General features: G+C 43.3%; 1 protein-coding gene across 1 annotated transcript in view; it reads left to right on the plus strand.

Annotated features, from left to right (window-relative positions):
* The window catches only part of gli1 (GLI family zinc finger 1), a 50,958-nt gene extending 45,112 nt beyond the window's left edge, over positions 1–5,846 (plus strand). Inside the window, exons 7-13 of the mRNA XM_085354696.1 lie at positions 165–272; positions 425–565; positions 1,427–1,576; positions 1,892–2,056; positions 2,392–2,634; positions 2,780–3,083; positions 3,292–5,846. Of these exons, the coding sequence (XP_085210822.1) occupies positions 165–272; positions 425–565; positions 1,427–1,576; positions 1,892–2,056; positions 2,392–2,634; positions 2,780–3,083; positions 3,292–5,846 (3,666 nt within the window). The remainder of the gene's footprint in view (positions 1–164; positions 273–424; positions 566–1,426; positions 1,577–1,891; positions 2,057–2,391; positions 2,635–2,779; positions 3,084–3,291) is intronic.
* The last annotated feature ends 6,858 nt before the right edge of the window (positions 5,847–12,704 follow it).

Here is a 12,704-nt window from a genome sequence, read left to right on the forward strand (position 1 = left end):
TCAGCACACCCTCTGCTTCTCATAGCTGGGAGAGCATAGTTGGGAAGTGGGAAGAGAAAGCGGCGGATAAATGACAAAGAATGAATGCATATTTTATATATACACATTTAAGTTTTGAATGAGGAGAAAGACAAAGATTATATTATGAGAGTATTGTTTTGCAGCTGAAGACAGAGCCAGGCCTTGGAGGTGCGATTGATGGCATGAATGTGAAGAGCCTGGAGGAGAGGTCAGAGGGAGATGTAGCTAGCCCTTCTTCCACTGGCACTCAGGTACAGTAATGATGATCATATGTCAACGTGAAAGAGATTCAAAAACAGTGAAAGTGCCTGAAATTATATATTTAATGGCTGAAAATATGTTGTTTAGATAATTGCACAAAATAAACTGGAGCTATTCTTCATTTCTACACATGTGTCTGCAGGACCCTCTTCTGGGCCTTCTGGATGGGCGAGATGATTTGGACAAAGAGGACGGGAAGCCTGAACCAGAAGCCGTCTATGAGACCAACTGTCGCTGGGAGAGCTGCAACAAGGAATTTGACACACAAGACCAGCTAGTTCATGTAAGACTAAGAACAGGGCTGCCAGCCTTCAGATACAAAGTAGAGAGAGGAACAGAAAGGAGGTTATATAATACAATACAAAACAAATTGCATTTTCATAGCTTTATATTATATATTGTAACAGTTAACAGTAAAATAGGTGAACTAACCCTTTAACTAGCTAAACTGAAGAGATGCCGTGGATAATGGATTAGATACAGTTTCTGTATGTGACCGCTAAGCTGTCTGAGAAGGAGAAAAGTACAAAGTTTAACTGACCTGTAGGATCCTCACTTATCATGCCTTACACAGAGATACCCAGCTGTTGCAGATGTTTACTAAATTCAGAGGAAGCAGCTCATATGGCTCCATCTCAGCCTAGCATCCTCGCCTGTCACACCAACCCTCTGCATGTCCTGCATCACACATCCATGAACCTTCTCTGTGATCTTCTTCTTTTCCTCCTGCCTGTCAGCTCCATCGTCAGCATCCTTTGTTCATTGTATCCACTATCTCTCCTCTGCACATGTGCAAACCATCTTAGTCTCTTGTCACTCCCAATGAAAGTCTCTTCAACTCTCCCACCTCCGTTAAGGATACACAAACCTTCACGTCCTGTGAAAGTTATGTCAAAAGGTAGTATTTAAGTATTTACAGATCAGTAATAGATGTTAAAATAAGGCAAACATCAACATATATGAAGTTAAATAGGCACACTGAATGTCTTTTGCATTTTCTGCGTTTTTATTTACCGTGTGTTGTGTAGAAGGACTTTAGTTTGTGTTCATGTGTAGCATAGAACTATAGAATGCTTCCATCCCAAAACATGTCATTGGAGTATCCACTATCTGTCACTAACAATGAATCTTTTTGTGTTTGCAGCACATCAACAACGAGCACATCCACGGGGAGAAGAAGGAGTTTGTGTGTCACTGGCAGGAGTGCTCTCGAGAACAGAGGCCTTTCAAAGCCCAGTACATGCTGGTGGTTCACATGCGCAGACACACAGGAGAGAAGCCACACAAGTGCACTGTGAGCACATGTGTTAAGTCTTTGCTTTGCCTCTTAGTTCTTGTTTCTCTTTCCTTGTCCAGATATCTTCAATTCCAACATGCTTCTGTGTTCCTGTGTACCTTGACATGCATACCATATATTATTTTCAGTGTGGATTAACAACCTTTTTTTATATTTTAAAACTCGCTTTACTGTTTTGAAGCTCAAATCTAATATTGTTATAGGACCGCAGGCTTGTTGTCAAAGCTTTTACAGACTCTAATCATCCCCTCTCTTGCAGCGTAGCTGTTGTAACAGTGTTAATTAAACAATTATGTATATTTGCTGTTCTAGTTTGAAGGCTGTAATAAGGCCTACTCTCGCCTGGAGAATTTGAAGACCCACTTGCGCTCTCACACTGGGGAGAAACCATATGTGTGCGAACATGAAGGCTGCAACAAAGCCTTCTCCAATGCTTCAGACCGAGCTAAACACCAGAACCGAACTCATTCCAATGAGGTAAGATTCACCTCCGAAAAGTGCTTAGCTATTGAATGTCACGTGCATGTTGCTGTGTAAGCTCTGTATTATTAACAGTGTTATTTGATTAAACCACGTGTTTTCTTCCTAAAGGGTAACATGTAACTGTTTTGTGCTGTTTCATTACACGCTTTCATGTAAAATAATTGTATAAATTAATATAAATGTATTGTAGAGATTCACATGCCAAGATACACAACATAAATTGGAAATAATTTCTATTTGAATCATAAGATTTTACATAGCAGGGAAGCAGCAGTAAAGTAAACTGTGGAATGCAAGGAGTTCACATAAGGTGCTTTTGTCTTTTACAGAAACCTTATGTGTGTAAAATCCCTGGTTGTACCAAGCGATACACAGATCCAAGCTCTCTGCGTAAACATGTAAAGACCGTGCACGGCCCTGAGGCCCACATCACCAAGAAACATCGTGGAGACACTGGCCCTCGTCCCCCCGGTTCAGTTATGAACCCTGGAGGTCCCAACTCTGAACTGCTGCTGGAGAAAGAAGAGGCACGCAGAGAAGACTGCAAACTATTGGCTCCTGAGACTTCTCTGGTGAGGGTTACAATTTGTTCTATATCATTCAAATGAATAACATAACAAAACTCCAATGTAGTGGAAAAAATAGGGACCCCTTCCATATTTTCTTATTAAACTTTATCCCATTTTTAAAGTTAACTTTGTCTCTCACATCTTCCAGAAATCCCAACCAAGCCCTGGTGGTCAGTCTTCCTGCAGTAGCGAACGTTCTCCACTGGGGAGCACCAACAACAACGACAGCGGTGTAGAAATGAACCCTAATGCAGCCGGTAGTCTGGAGGACCTCACAGCATTGGAAGATGGTGTTGCAGGTGGAGGGGGAGGTGGAGGGGAGCCGGGAACAATGGGAATGTCAGCGCAGGCTCTGAAGAGGCTGGAGAATCTAAAGATTGACAAGCTGAAGCAAATCCGCAGGCCAACCCCTCCTGGACGCGGTGGCAGCAACAAGCTTCCTGCAATACCTGGTACATGGTGTCATAAAACAAGTTAAAATCAATGCATAAACATAGAACTACAACTGCTGAGCTTAAATATACCTTAGATTGTTACATTAGCTGTTCAGTAATGTTTTCACTGGAACACACTGAATTTTTAAAAAAACTAAATAAAATATTGTTAATTTGTAACGATTTAACACTTCTAAGCTGTTTCCTCCTGGATGTTTGTTTTCAGGTCCAGGGGAGAGTATGGGAATGTGTGCACCTTCTCCACTTCTCTCAAATCGACGTGTTATGGAGCTGTCCAATCATGAGCTTGGAGGGGGAACAGTTGCCTGCTCTACTAATGACAGGAGAGGAAGTGGCACCAGCAGTCTAAGCTCAGCCTACACCGTGAGCCGTCGTTCCTCCATGGCTTCTCCTTACCTGTCCAGCCGACGCTCCAGTGATGGCTCGCAAATGGGAGCAACGGTTGGGGGAGGATGTCACCTTCTGGGCGCAGAACAGGCTGGGGGAGACCCTCTCTCTCCTGAGACCAATCGCAGAGGAGCTCCATGTCCTGGAGGCGGGTTGCCCGGCCTTCCTAATTTAACCCCAGCTCAGCAGTACAGCCTAAAAGCCAAATACGCTGCAGCCACTGGTGGACCACCACCTACTCCTTTACCTAATATGGAGCAGCCAGGTACTCCTGGCAGAAGAGGAGGTGTTTTGAGTGAGTACCATGGTCAGCCTTTGCCTCCTTTCCTTCAGCAAGCTGGTCCTCGTAGGCATAGCGCCAACACAGAGTATGGCACCGGTGTTATCTACCCTCACCAAGCTCCAGGTAATAACAACAGGCGAGCCAGTGACCCAGTTCGTGCCGCTGCTGACCCTCAAGCTCTTCCCAAGCGCTTCAATAGCCTTAATAATGTAGCCATGATGGGCCGAAGGAATGCACTGCAACACCGTGGCTCTGACACCAGCCTTGCCCGCCATATGTATTCCCCCCGGCCTCCGAGCATTACGGAGAACGTAATGATGGAAGCTATAGGTATGGAGCCCCACCACGCTGACAACAGGGATCGCTCCATGATGTTGCCACCTGCAGAGAGAAACTTCATGGGATATCAGCAACACAATCACACCCTTGGAGGAGTAGATGGAGGTCCCATTTCAACTCAGCTGTCCCCGAGCCATGATGCCCTGAGCTGCCCCGAGAGGGGTTACATGCAGCGGCAGTACCCGAGCCAGGGAGGGGACGTGACTGCCAGCGCTGGTGTAAATCCAATGGCACAGGCAAGACCTGTTCATTCAGAAGGCATGTCGAATGCACTTCTGCAACAAGCTGAGTACAGTATGAGCAATTGCCAGCTCAGTCCCTCTGGTCCCCATTACCCTAGTGTAGGCCAAGGTGGTGACGCTGGAGGTCCCTGGAATGACACCCATAGCCAGGTCCAAACATCCAGCCATACTCTTCAGAACCAGCAAGCTATGCAGTATTCAGAAACTAGCTTGCACCCACAACAAACGCAGGCTCACTTCAACAATCAAACAGGCCTCTACAGCAGTTCAGATGGAACCCACAAACTCATAATCAAGCCTGAGCAGCAGTTCCACCCTGGGATGGGAGCTGGAGATGCCTGTCAGAGCGCTAAGCTCCATCATCAACGCATGCTTCTGCAGCAAACGCAGGGTTACCCACAACAAACAGGGCAGGTAATGATGAGGAACTCTAACAACCCCAGGTGTGACTTTCAAGGGCCAAACCAAAACCCTTTTCCCAGTGGAGAGGGATTAAGTCTGGGCTGCGCTGGCTCTGCACTGGCTGATGGTCAGAGGTCAGAAACCCCAATGATGCAGGTAAAGGAGATGATGGTGAGGAGTTATGTGCAGTCCCAGCAAGCACTCATGTGGGAGCAGCAGCAAGAGCAGCAGCAGAGTGGATTAAAACCTTCTCCTCTCTCTGACAATATGGATCTGAGTGGTCAGGCAGCGATGATCCAACACAGTCCACAGCACCAAAACCAAAATCTTTATTCCAGCCAGACCTATCCTTACCCCAACCAGAACCTGGTCATGAGTCCTCAGGCCCACAGCCGTGTGCCAAGCTCAGTAACACCTAAAGACCAGCAGATGGCAGGTCTCCAAGGTTCATGTTATAACCAGGAAATGGTGGTCCCCAGACCTCCTCAGGGCCGAAAACCTCTCAGCCGCCAGAGTAGTCTGTCACAGGTGGGAGGAGGCTACCTTGGCAGCCCACCACACCTGAGCCCTGTCCATTCCACTTCCAGTCCCAGGCGAGGCGTTCGACTTCCTCCTGTCCAGCATCCACAGCATCCCCAGAGTGAAATGTTCTCTCCTTCCAACAACAACAACAACGTATACTACTCGGGTCAGATAAACATCAGTATGGAGAAAAACATGGACGCTCAAAACGGGCCTTGTCTTAACCAGCAGCACAGTATGGGGTCCAGTCTGGACCCAGTAGGTGGCACAAAGTCCACCCCTTTGGCTAACTATCCTGAGTCTGGCCCCATTTCAAACGCCCTAGAAAACTTGGACTTGGACAATGCTCGCATAGACTTCACTTCCATCATCGACGATGCCGACTCTTCGTCGTTCAGCGATGTCAACAATCCCATCCAAGATCAACCGGGATCTTCGTCCCAGGCCTCATCCCGCCTCACCACACCCCAGACTTCTGTCAGCTTGGCTGCAGGGTCTGGCCTGTCTAACATGGCTGTGGGCGACATGACATCCATGCTAACCTCACTAGCTGGGGAGAATAAGTACCTGAATACACTGTCTTAGAAGACAACTCCTTGGCAGCTATACAGAAATTAAGGCTAACAATCACACTCTGGCCTTTACCAGGTTAAATGCAACCAGCCTGAGGTTTCAGAAAAGAAAACAAATTCTGTCCCTTAACATGATTTTTCTCTCGTACATTATAAGAAAACTGAGTTGTGTAAAAACAGAAAAAGTTTTAAAACAGAATAAAAATCTGTGCTGTTTTATACCTGTATGCTTTTATATGTAAACTGAACATCTTCCGTATTTTTAAAACCAGGATCCCGAGCTGGCGAGCATCTTTTAATACTTCTCTGGAAAATTTTAGTTGAGACCAAGCTACTATTGTGATCCCTCCACACAGGTCGAAATTTTACAAATCCTCACCCAAAAACCTTAAAACCAAAGGTGCCTGATCAGCGTCTCGCAGTTATCTCCTGCTGCCTCGGTACTCGGTGTTTTTCTGTGCCTGCACACGGAGCTGTTTGCCTGAATGACGCTGAACTTCTTTCTGAACGGGCATTCCAGTCACGTATGGAGCACAGAAGGAAACATGTAAATAAGTTTATACAGCGTGTCATGTATGTGACATTAGGTAATACCCCTGTCTTAATGGACTGCTTGGTTTCTGAAGGCTAATGCTGAGGGATGTCATAGTAAAATGTTTGACAAGTTAAGAGAAAAAATGCTTTTAGTGATCGTGAAATCATTTTTCCTTATCGCTGAGGATTTCTTCCTTATCAGGAGCAACACAGTATGCTGCCAGAGCAATGTCAGTATTCCCACACAAACACACTTTCCCCTGCACGTGACCGCACAGAGACACTCAGGATGTGTTTGAATCTTTGGTGTTCATATTACATGTATGTTGTAATTGCCTTTCCAGACAGAGAGTTTGCACTCCACATGTTTACTGTAATTATTCTTAAAGCAGCTGTGTATGTATTTTTTTCCATTTGTGTTCATACAGTGAGCAAAGCTCGAACATAACACGTATCCACAATCCCCACTACATGTCAACATGTGTAATATACTCAAACATCCCTTTACTCAAAGTTAACCTCAACTACAGCTCATATGTGACTCAGCTGAGTATGGTGGGTATTCAAGCTACTGGATACAAATTGACTCAGCTGGTCTGTACAGATTATTAATAGTTGCCTAACTGTTGAGAATCTGAGGTACATTCAGAGTACGGTGCTGCTGCACTTTGGCTCTAATCCCAAAGAGGAGTTGCATGAAAAATGCTGCGTTAATAGTCCACAACAGGGCATCGGCATGAGTGGGTTTTTTTTAAATAAATAATTGCTACCACTGTTGTAAAATCGTCATTTTCTTGGCACACTGAGGTACTTTTGTGCAACTTTTGAGCTGTATGATGCAGAAGTAGGCTGCAGCGCTTTATACGAGAACTAATTTTATACTGTGGCTTTGCACTGACTGCAGCACTGTGTGTCTCCGTCTCTTATTACTAATAACATGAACCTCTTGGTTTTTTTTGACAATAAAGAATATTTGCAGTATTTTTTTAAAATAGTCATTCAAGAACACACCTGACCGTGCCTACACTCAGCAAAGCCACATTAAAGTATTGATGAAGCATTTCACATGACTTTTCAGCTCATAATAATAATGATGCCACTGTAAAGTTTACTAAGCATTAGCAGGAACGGGGGGAGAGTACAATCTACCAAAGACATCTACAAATGAGAAAAACATGCACAAATAGTCTATTTTTAACACAACACTAACACTAGAAATAAGGGCATGAACATTGACTGATAGTGCTATGCTTTAGAATGTATGAAATGTTTTGTAAAAAAAAATTGTCTTTTTATATTAATGAACTTCATGGATGTCGCCTTCTATGTGTGTATTTTTTTATGTAACTGTCACCTTTCATTCTGACTTTTTTGCTGGCAAAAGAATATCACCTGTAGCTACCGAAAATTAAAATAGCAGCAATAACTATATTAGACAAAAGCCCAAGTGTTATATTTTGTGTACAATTTTCTACATTTTTATACATATGTGCTATATTTTACCATTTTATGAATAAACATGTTGAGTTTGGGATGGATGCAGAATGTTTGTGGTCCAACTTTTCTGTTGCATGTTTCTTGTTGTGTGATGCAGTTTTGTTCCACATATGCTCAAATGAGCAATATGGAGTTGTTGTTTTTTGTAGTGCTCATGTGTTGAAGAGTGAATTATGCGTTAAACATGGATCTAGGTTAACAAACAAAATTGTATATAAAGAGGATTTAATATTTGTCCTTGCTACAAGCAGTCTTTTTGTCTGGTGAGTTAATGCAGTGACTCCGTTTCTCCAGTAGAGTGCAGTAGAACATGAGGAGCGTGGGCAGACACTGTAGGCTCTTTAAATTTAATTCTCTGCAAACGAAGACCTGATAGTGTTGCTTGCTGTACTTAATCTGTCACTCCCGCGAGGGCTTAAATGGAATTACTCTTCCAAATTATTCAAATTTGGTCTGTCCAAACGACCAAGCTGAAGTCTCTGGTCCTAAATCATCAGTGTTTTTAATCCCACAGACTGTTTCCATCTAATTGTTTTTATTATTATTAAAACCTCATAGCAGTTACGTGTTATGGGTTTGAGCGGTCTGCTAAGTCGATGAGCAGCGAAACTGGCTGGACTGGCTCTGTGGTCAGTGGGCACTGTGGAAACGCAGTGGTAGATGGTGGTGTGAACATGAGTCAAGAATAGTTTAAGCAGAAAGTCTTTTTCCCCTCAGACTGGAGTAAAATTAGAGAAAACGGAAAAGAAAAGTATATTTCCTCCCTGTAATAAACTTGCGATTATTGCTGTATCCTGGGACTCCACGAGGTATCCTTCCGCCGGGACGAGGAGAACCATGTACACCTGTTCAAACTTCACCTCTAAACACTGAGCGACTGATTAAAAGAAACATTATGAATTTTGGTAAGTTGACCATAAGTCGCAGTTTACGTTATTGTTCATGTTTTGTCGTGAAATCGTGAAAATGCGCCCAACCATAGTCCCAGTCAAAAGGTCAAAACGAAGGCATTCGGTTTTCCTTACAGGCGCGTGAGCTGTAGTAACCATAACGTCATTAAATAAAAGCACCGCGCGAACGAGCCAAACCAGCTAACTGATTTATAACTGACTGCAACTTGTAATAAAGTCACTACAGGCAAACTTTTAAAACTGAAATATTAGAATACCAGTGTCACCTCCTAATAACTACTGGTTACACAGATTTCTCCTCCTTTGACCAAAATAATTTGTCATTTAATCGATTCTTCTTCTTTTTCTTGATAAGCCCAAAAAGCTGATTTACATTACAGAGCTGGCTTTCTAAGATGTTGTCACTACCTTTACTTTCTCCAGTGGCTAATTTTGATCCGGGGCCCCAGTGTGCTTAGACTATATTGGCGTTGCGGTGTTGTGGCATGGCACAGCAGACTCACGGGCAGCCACTACAGCCTGGCAGTGATACTGAAGCTGACTCATTTGCTCCAAGGCAAGGGGAAGTTTTACTGAGGGACTACTGATTTGCACTCTGGCATATCCAGATTTGTGATTTGAAACAATAGCTCTGTTTCCACAGAGGGGTCACATAAGGTGTTTGCAGAAGCATCTATGCTGAGAGAGGACAAAAAGAAGAATTACACTTATAAATAAATGCACATACACATGCACATGTTAGTGTAACAGAGTCATAAATAACATTGTTATAATTACACAAAATGTGTTCTAAACCCCCAAACTTCTCCTTTTATACCTGACTTTTAGGACCTCCAAGCCTGTAGTTGTGTTCATTATCAGTTAGAGCCCCTCCTCATTCTTTTCTTCTTCTTTGGTGCAATACTATAAATACAGTGTACCCCTTTTGCCTCTCCCCTTTTTCTACAATTCCCCTGTGGGAGAGGTGGGTGTCATTTCTTTCCAGCACCTTAAAGCACACATAATTCATATTTAACCACCCTGATGTTTATGATTGCGATTTTAATTCAGTTATTGTCATTATTGAGCCTGTTTTTGTAAGATGTTATAAGTGTGTAGTATGTGTGTGTCATAAATGTGTTTTAGGCGCCATAAATGATAGCATGAATATGTATTCCTTGCTAGCTTGGGAGCTGTGGTGGGTTGAGCTAATCCTCTTCCCCACTGTCTGTATTTGGTCTAGGAGCTGGAGTGGGCAAATTATTTACTTGGAGGTCTTTCTTTCTTTTACCTTTTTTATCAGGTATGTCAGATTTCATGTTGTTTTTGTTTTATCTTATGTCAAATATGTTATGTGTAAATGCATATTTTATGTTTAATGTAAAAATAAATGCCACCCCCTTTTTCTACAATTCCCCTGTGGGAGAGGAGCTGGAGTGGGCAAATTATTTACTTGGAGGTCTTTCTTTCTTTTACCTTTTTTATCAGACACAACGCAGAATCACACCGGTTACATTAGTGCAAAACAAACTTATTTTACCTCGCCCATGTACACTTAAGAGGCCACCTATAGATGCAACTGACAGAGATGGGCTCTATAAAAAGTAGTAAAATTTCACCCTTTTAAAGATAATGCCTTCTAAAAGACTTGAATGGTGCTCATTTTAAAGGATTTACTGCAAAGCTTTAGTGGTTACACTGTAATCTTGCTTGACAAAATGACCAAATCTAAAGCGCACTGACCTGCTCTGATATGCTCAAAATGGGCATTATCCTCTTTCTTCTTTCAGACCAAAGGCTTTGCGAGGCAAAACACGTCTCCTTTCACCAAACCAGAGCGAGTGCGTGTCAAAAAAGAAAAAAATCTAATGTAATAAGTCAGATGGCAGTAATATCAAGATAGTGTTGTTGCTCGTCTGTAATGTGGTCACCATTTTTCTGTGGCGAATGGAAATACCAAAATAAGAACAGAGTTTTTCAAATGCAAAGAAGTGGGCAGCATAATGACTTTTCTCTTTTCTTGTCTTGCCATTCAGAAGAAGGCTTTTCTTTCCCTTTGTCACTTAGACTGGCATATAATTAACTCCTGCTTAATATGCTGTGTAAGGGCTCTCCTCCCCATGCAAGAAGCTTTGAACCCACAGACCACAGATTGGGACAAAACCCCAGTAGGACTGCTTCCTTCATGTGTGTGTGTGTGTGTGTGTGTGTGTGTGTGTGTGTGTGTGTGAGTGTGTGAGAGAGAGAGAGAGAGAGAGAGAGAGAGAGAGAGAGAGAGAGAGCGGTGTTGTTTAAGCATGACAGGACAAAACTCAAACTATACCACCACAGTGTTGCTCCACCTGGGTGTAGTCAGTTTATGAAAATAAGTGTAATATAGCGCATCTTTTTTTGTTTGTTGAATAGATGCTTTAGCTCAGGCAGCACGTGACCTTCAACCAAAATTTATAACCTGAGTGAAATCACTTCACGTTTTGCTTGGAAAAATCCACCTATCCATCGCATCGACGTGGATGTGGAGGTATTTAAAATTTACAAAAAAAGAAAGAAAGCAGCTCCCAGGACCTCTGAGGCACCTCTGCACCCCTGTGACCCTCATCTGTGCCAAAGTTTATTGCCCCTCCTCATCCACCTCCTCTCCACCCTCTCCTCCATCCATCCTACCACAAAGAGCCATGATGACCCTTGTGTCCTTCTCTTTCTTCTGCCCTGTGCTCCCTCCCCACCTTCAGGATGCCTTCTCTTCCAGAATCCATTAAAGAAAAAAAAAACCTCCTCATGTCATGATGGCAAAGGAATGAAAGGGGAATGTATTTTGGGACGGGGTATAGGTCTTGTTTTAAATGTAAAGTTGAGCTCATGTAGTGTTGGAAAAAGTAACAAGATGGAAGTAATTTGAGTACTATAAAAATGCCTATATATTTCAAATATATCCCTTAAGGCTTATTCTGATTCTTAAAGTCTGCTCATTCTGGTTGGCTACTCCGTTTGCTGTTGGGTTGCCTTCTCGTTAAAAAAAAGTCAGTGTGTATAATCTCCCTTTACTTCTCCATCTTTAGCCTAACTTAATCTGGGTCACTCTGTCAGGTCCCTGTTTGTTTGCCCCACGTGGACTCCCTGCAGCGGGACACATTATGCGCCGTGAAAAGCTACCTGGTCGCTCTTATTATGCGGCAAAGCCACTCAAAGGTGGAGGGGGCAAAAAAAAAAAAAAAGAGCCAAGGTAGGGGTCCTGAACGCTACGTTAGAGTTTTATTTCGGATGTTTTTTCAGTTGCAAAACAGATTACGGTGCAGGTTGCAACACAAAAGACTGTCAATGCATCACTTCCTACAGCCATCCCAAGCTGAATAGGGCGCAGGACGGGGTCCACTCCGGGATACTCGGGCGCAGGTGCGACTGCGGCTTGAATAATAGCCAAGCCGTAAAACACGGAGGGGAGGGGGAAGGGGAGGGGGGATGGGCGGTGGAGAGGGGTTATATATACCTGTTGTCATTAACCTGCATTTAGTGTAAAAATGTTGCAGACTGAGCCTATAATTTAGTCCCAGGCAGAGAGCCTACAGATTCAAGTAGAGACGTTGCGCCTACTGTGGTGGCTCCATGAGAAAGGAGCTCACGCTGCAGAGACAGGGAGAGCCTTTCCTGATCAGCTAAATTATAAAAAATTACACCTGCAACGAAGAGAACACTCTTAATCCCATCACCAAATCTCACCATTGTTTAAAAAAAAATCTTAATAATAACTGGCCCCATAAACAACCCAGCCTAATTCACCTTTAACTGCATTAATAATTTATAACATTTTCATTCATCTCAGCAGCTGTCTTTAGATAATGCATGGAGGAACATTTTCAGTATGGCCAGTATGGCTTTAATTTTTCCCCAATAGATGGAGGCAACGAGGACCTTGTCGCTTTCGGGGTAGAGAGGAGGTGCAAGGGAGCAAA

This window comes from Diplotaxodon limnothrissa, linkage group LG5 (assembly GCF_057381915.1).
Source record: "Diplotaxodon limnothrissa isolate DT_005_m linkage group LG5, D_limnothrissa_male_GT1.1, whole genome shotgun sequence".
Classification (NCBI taxonomy): Eukaryota; Metazoa; Chordata; class Actinopteri; order Cichliformes; family Cichlidae; genus Diplotaxodon; species Diplotaxodon limnothrissa.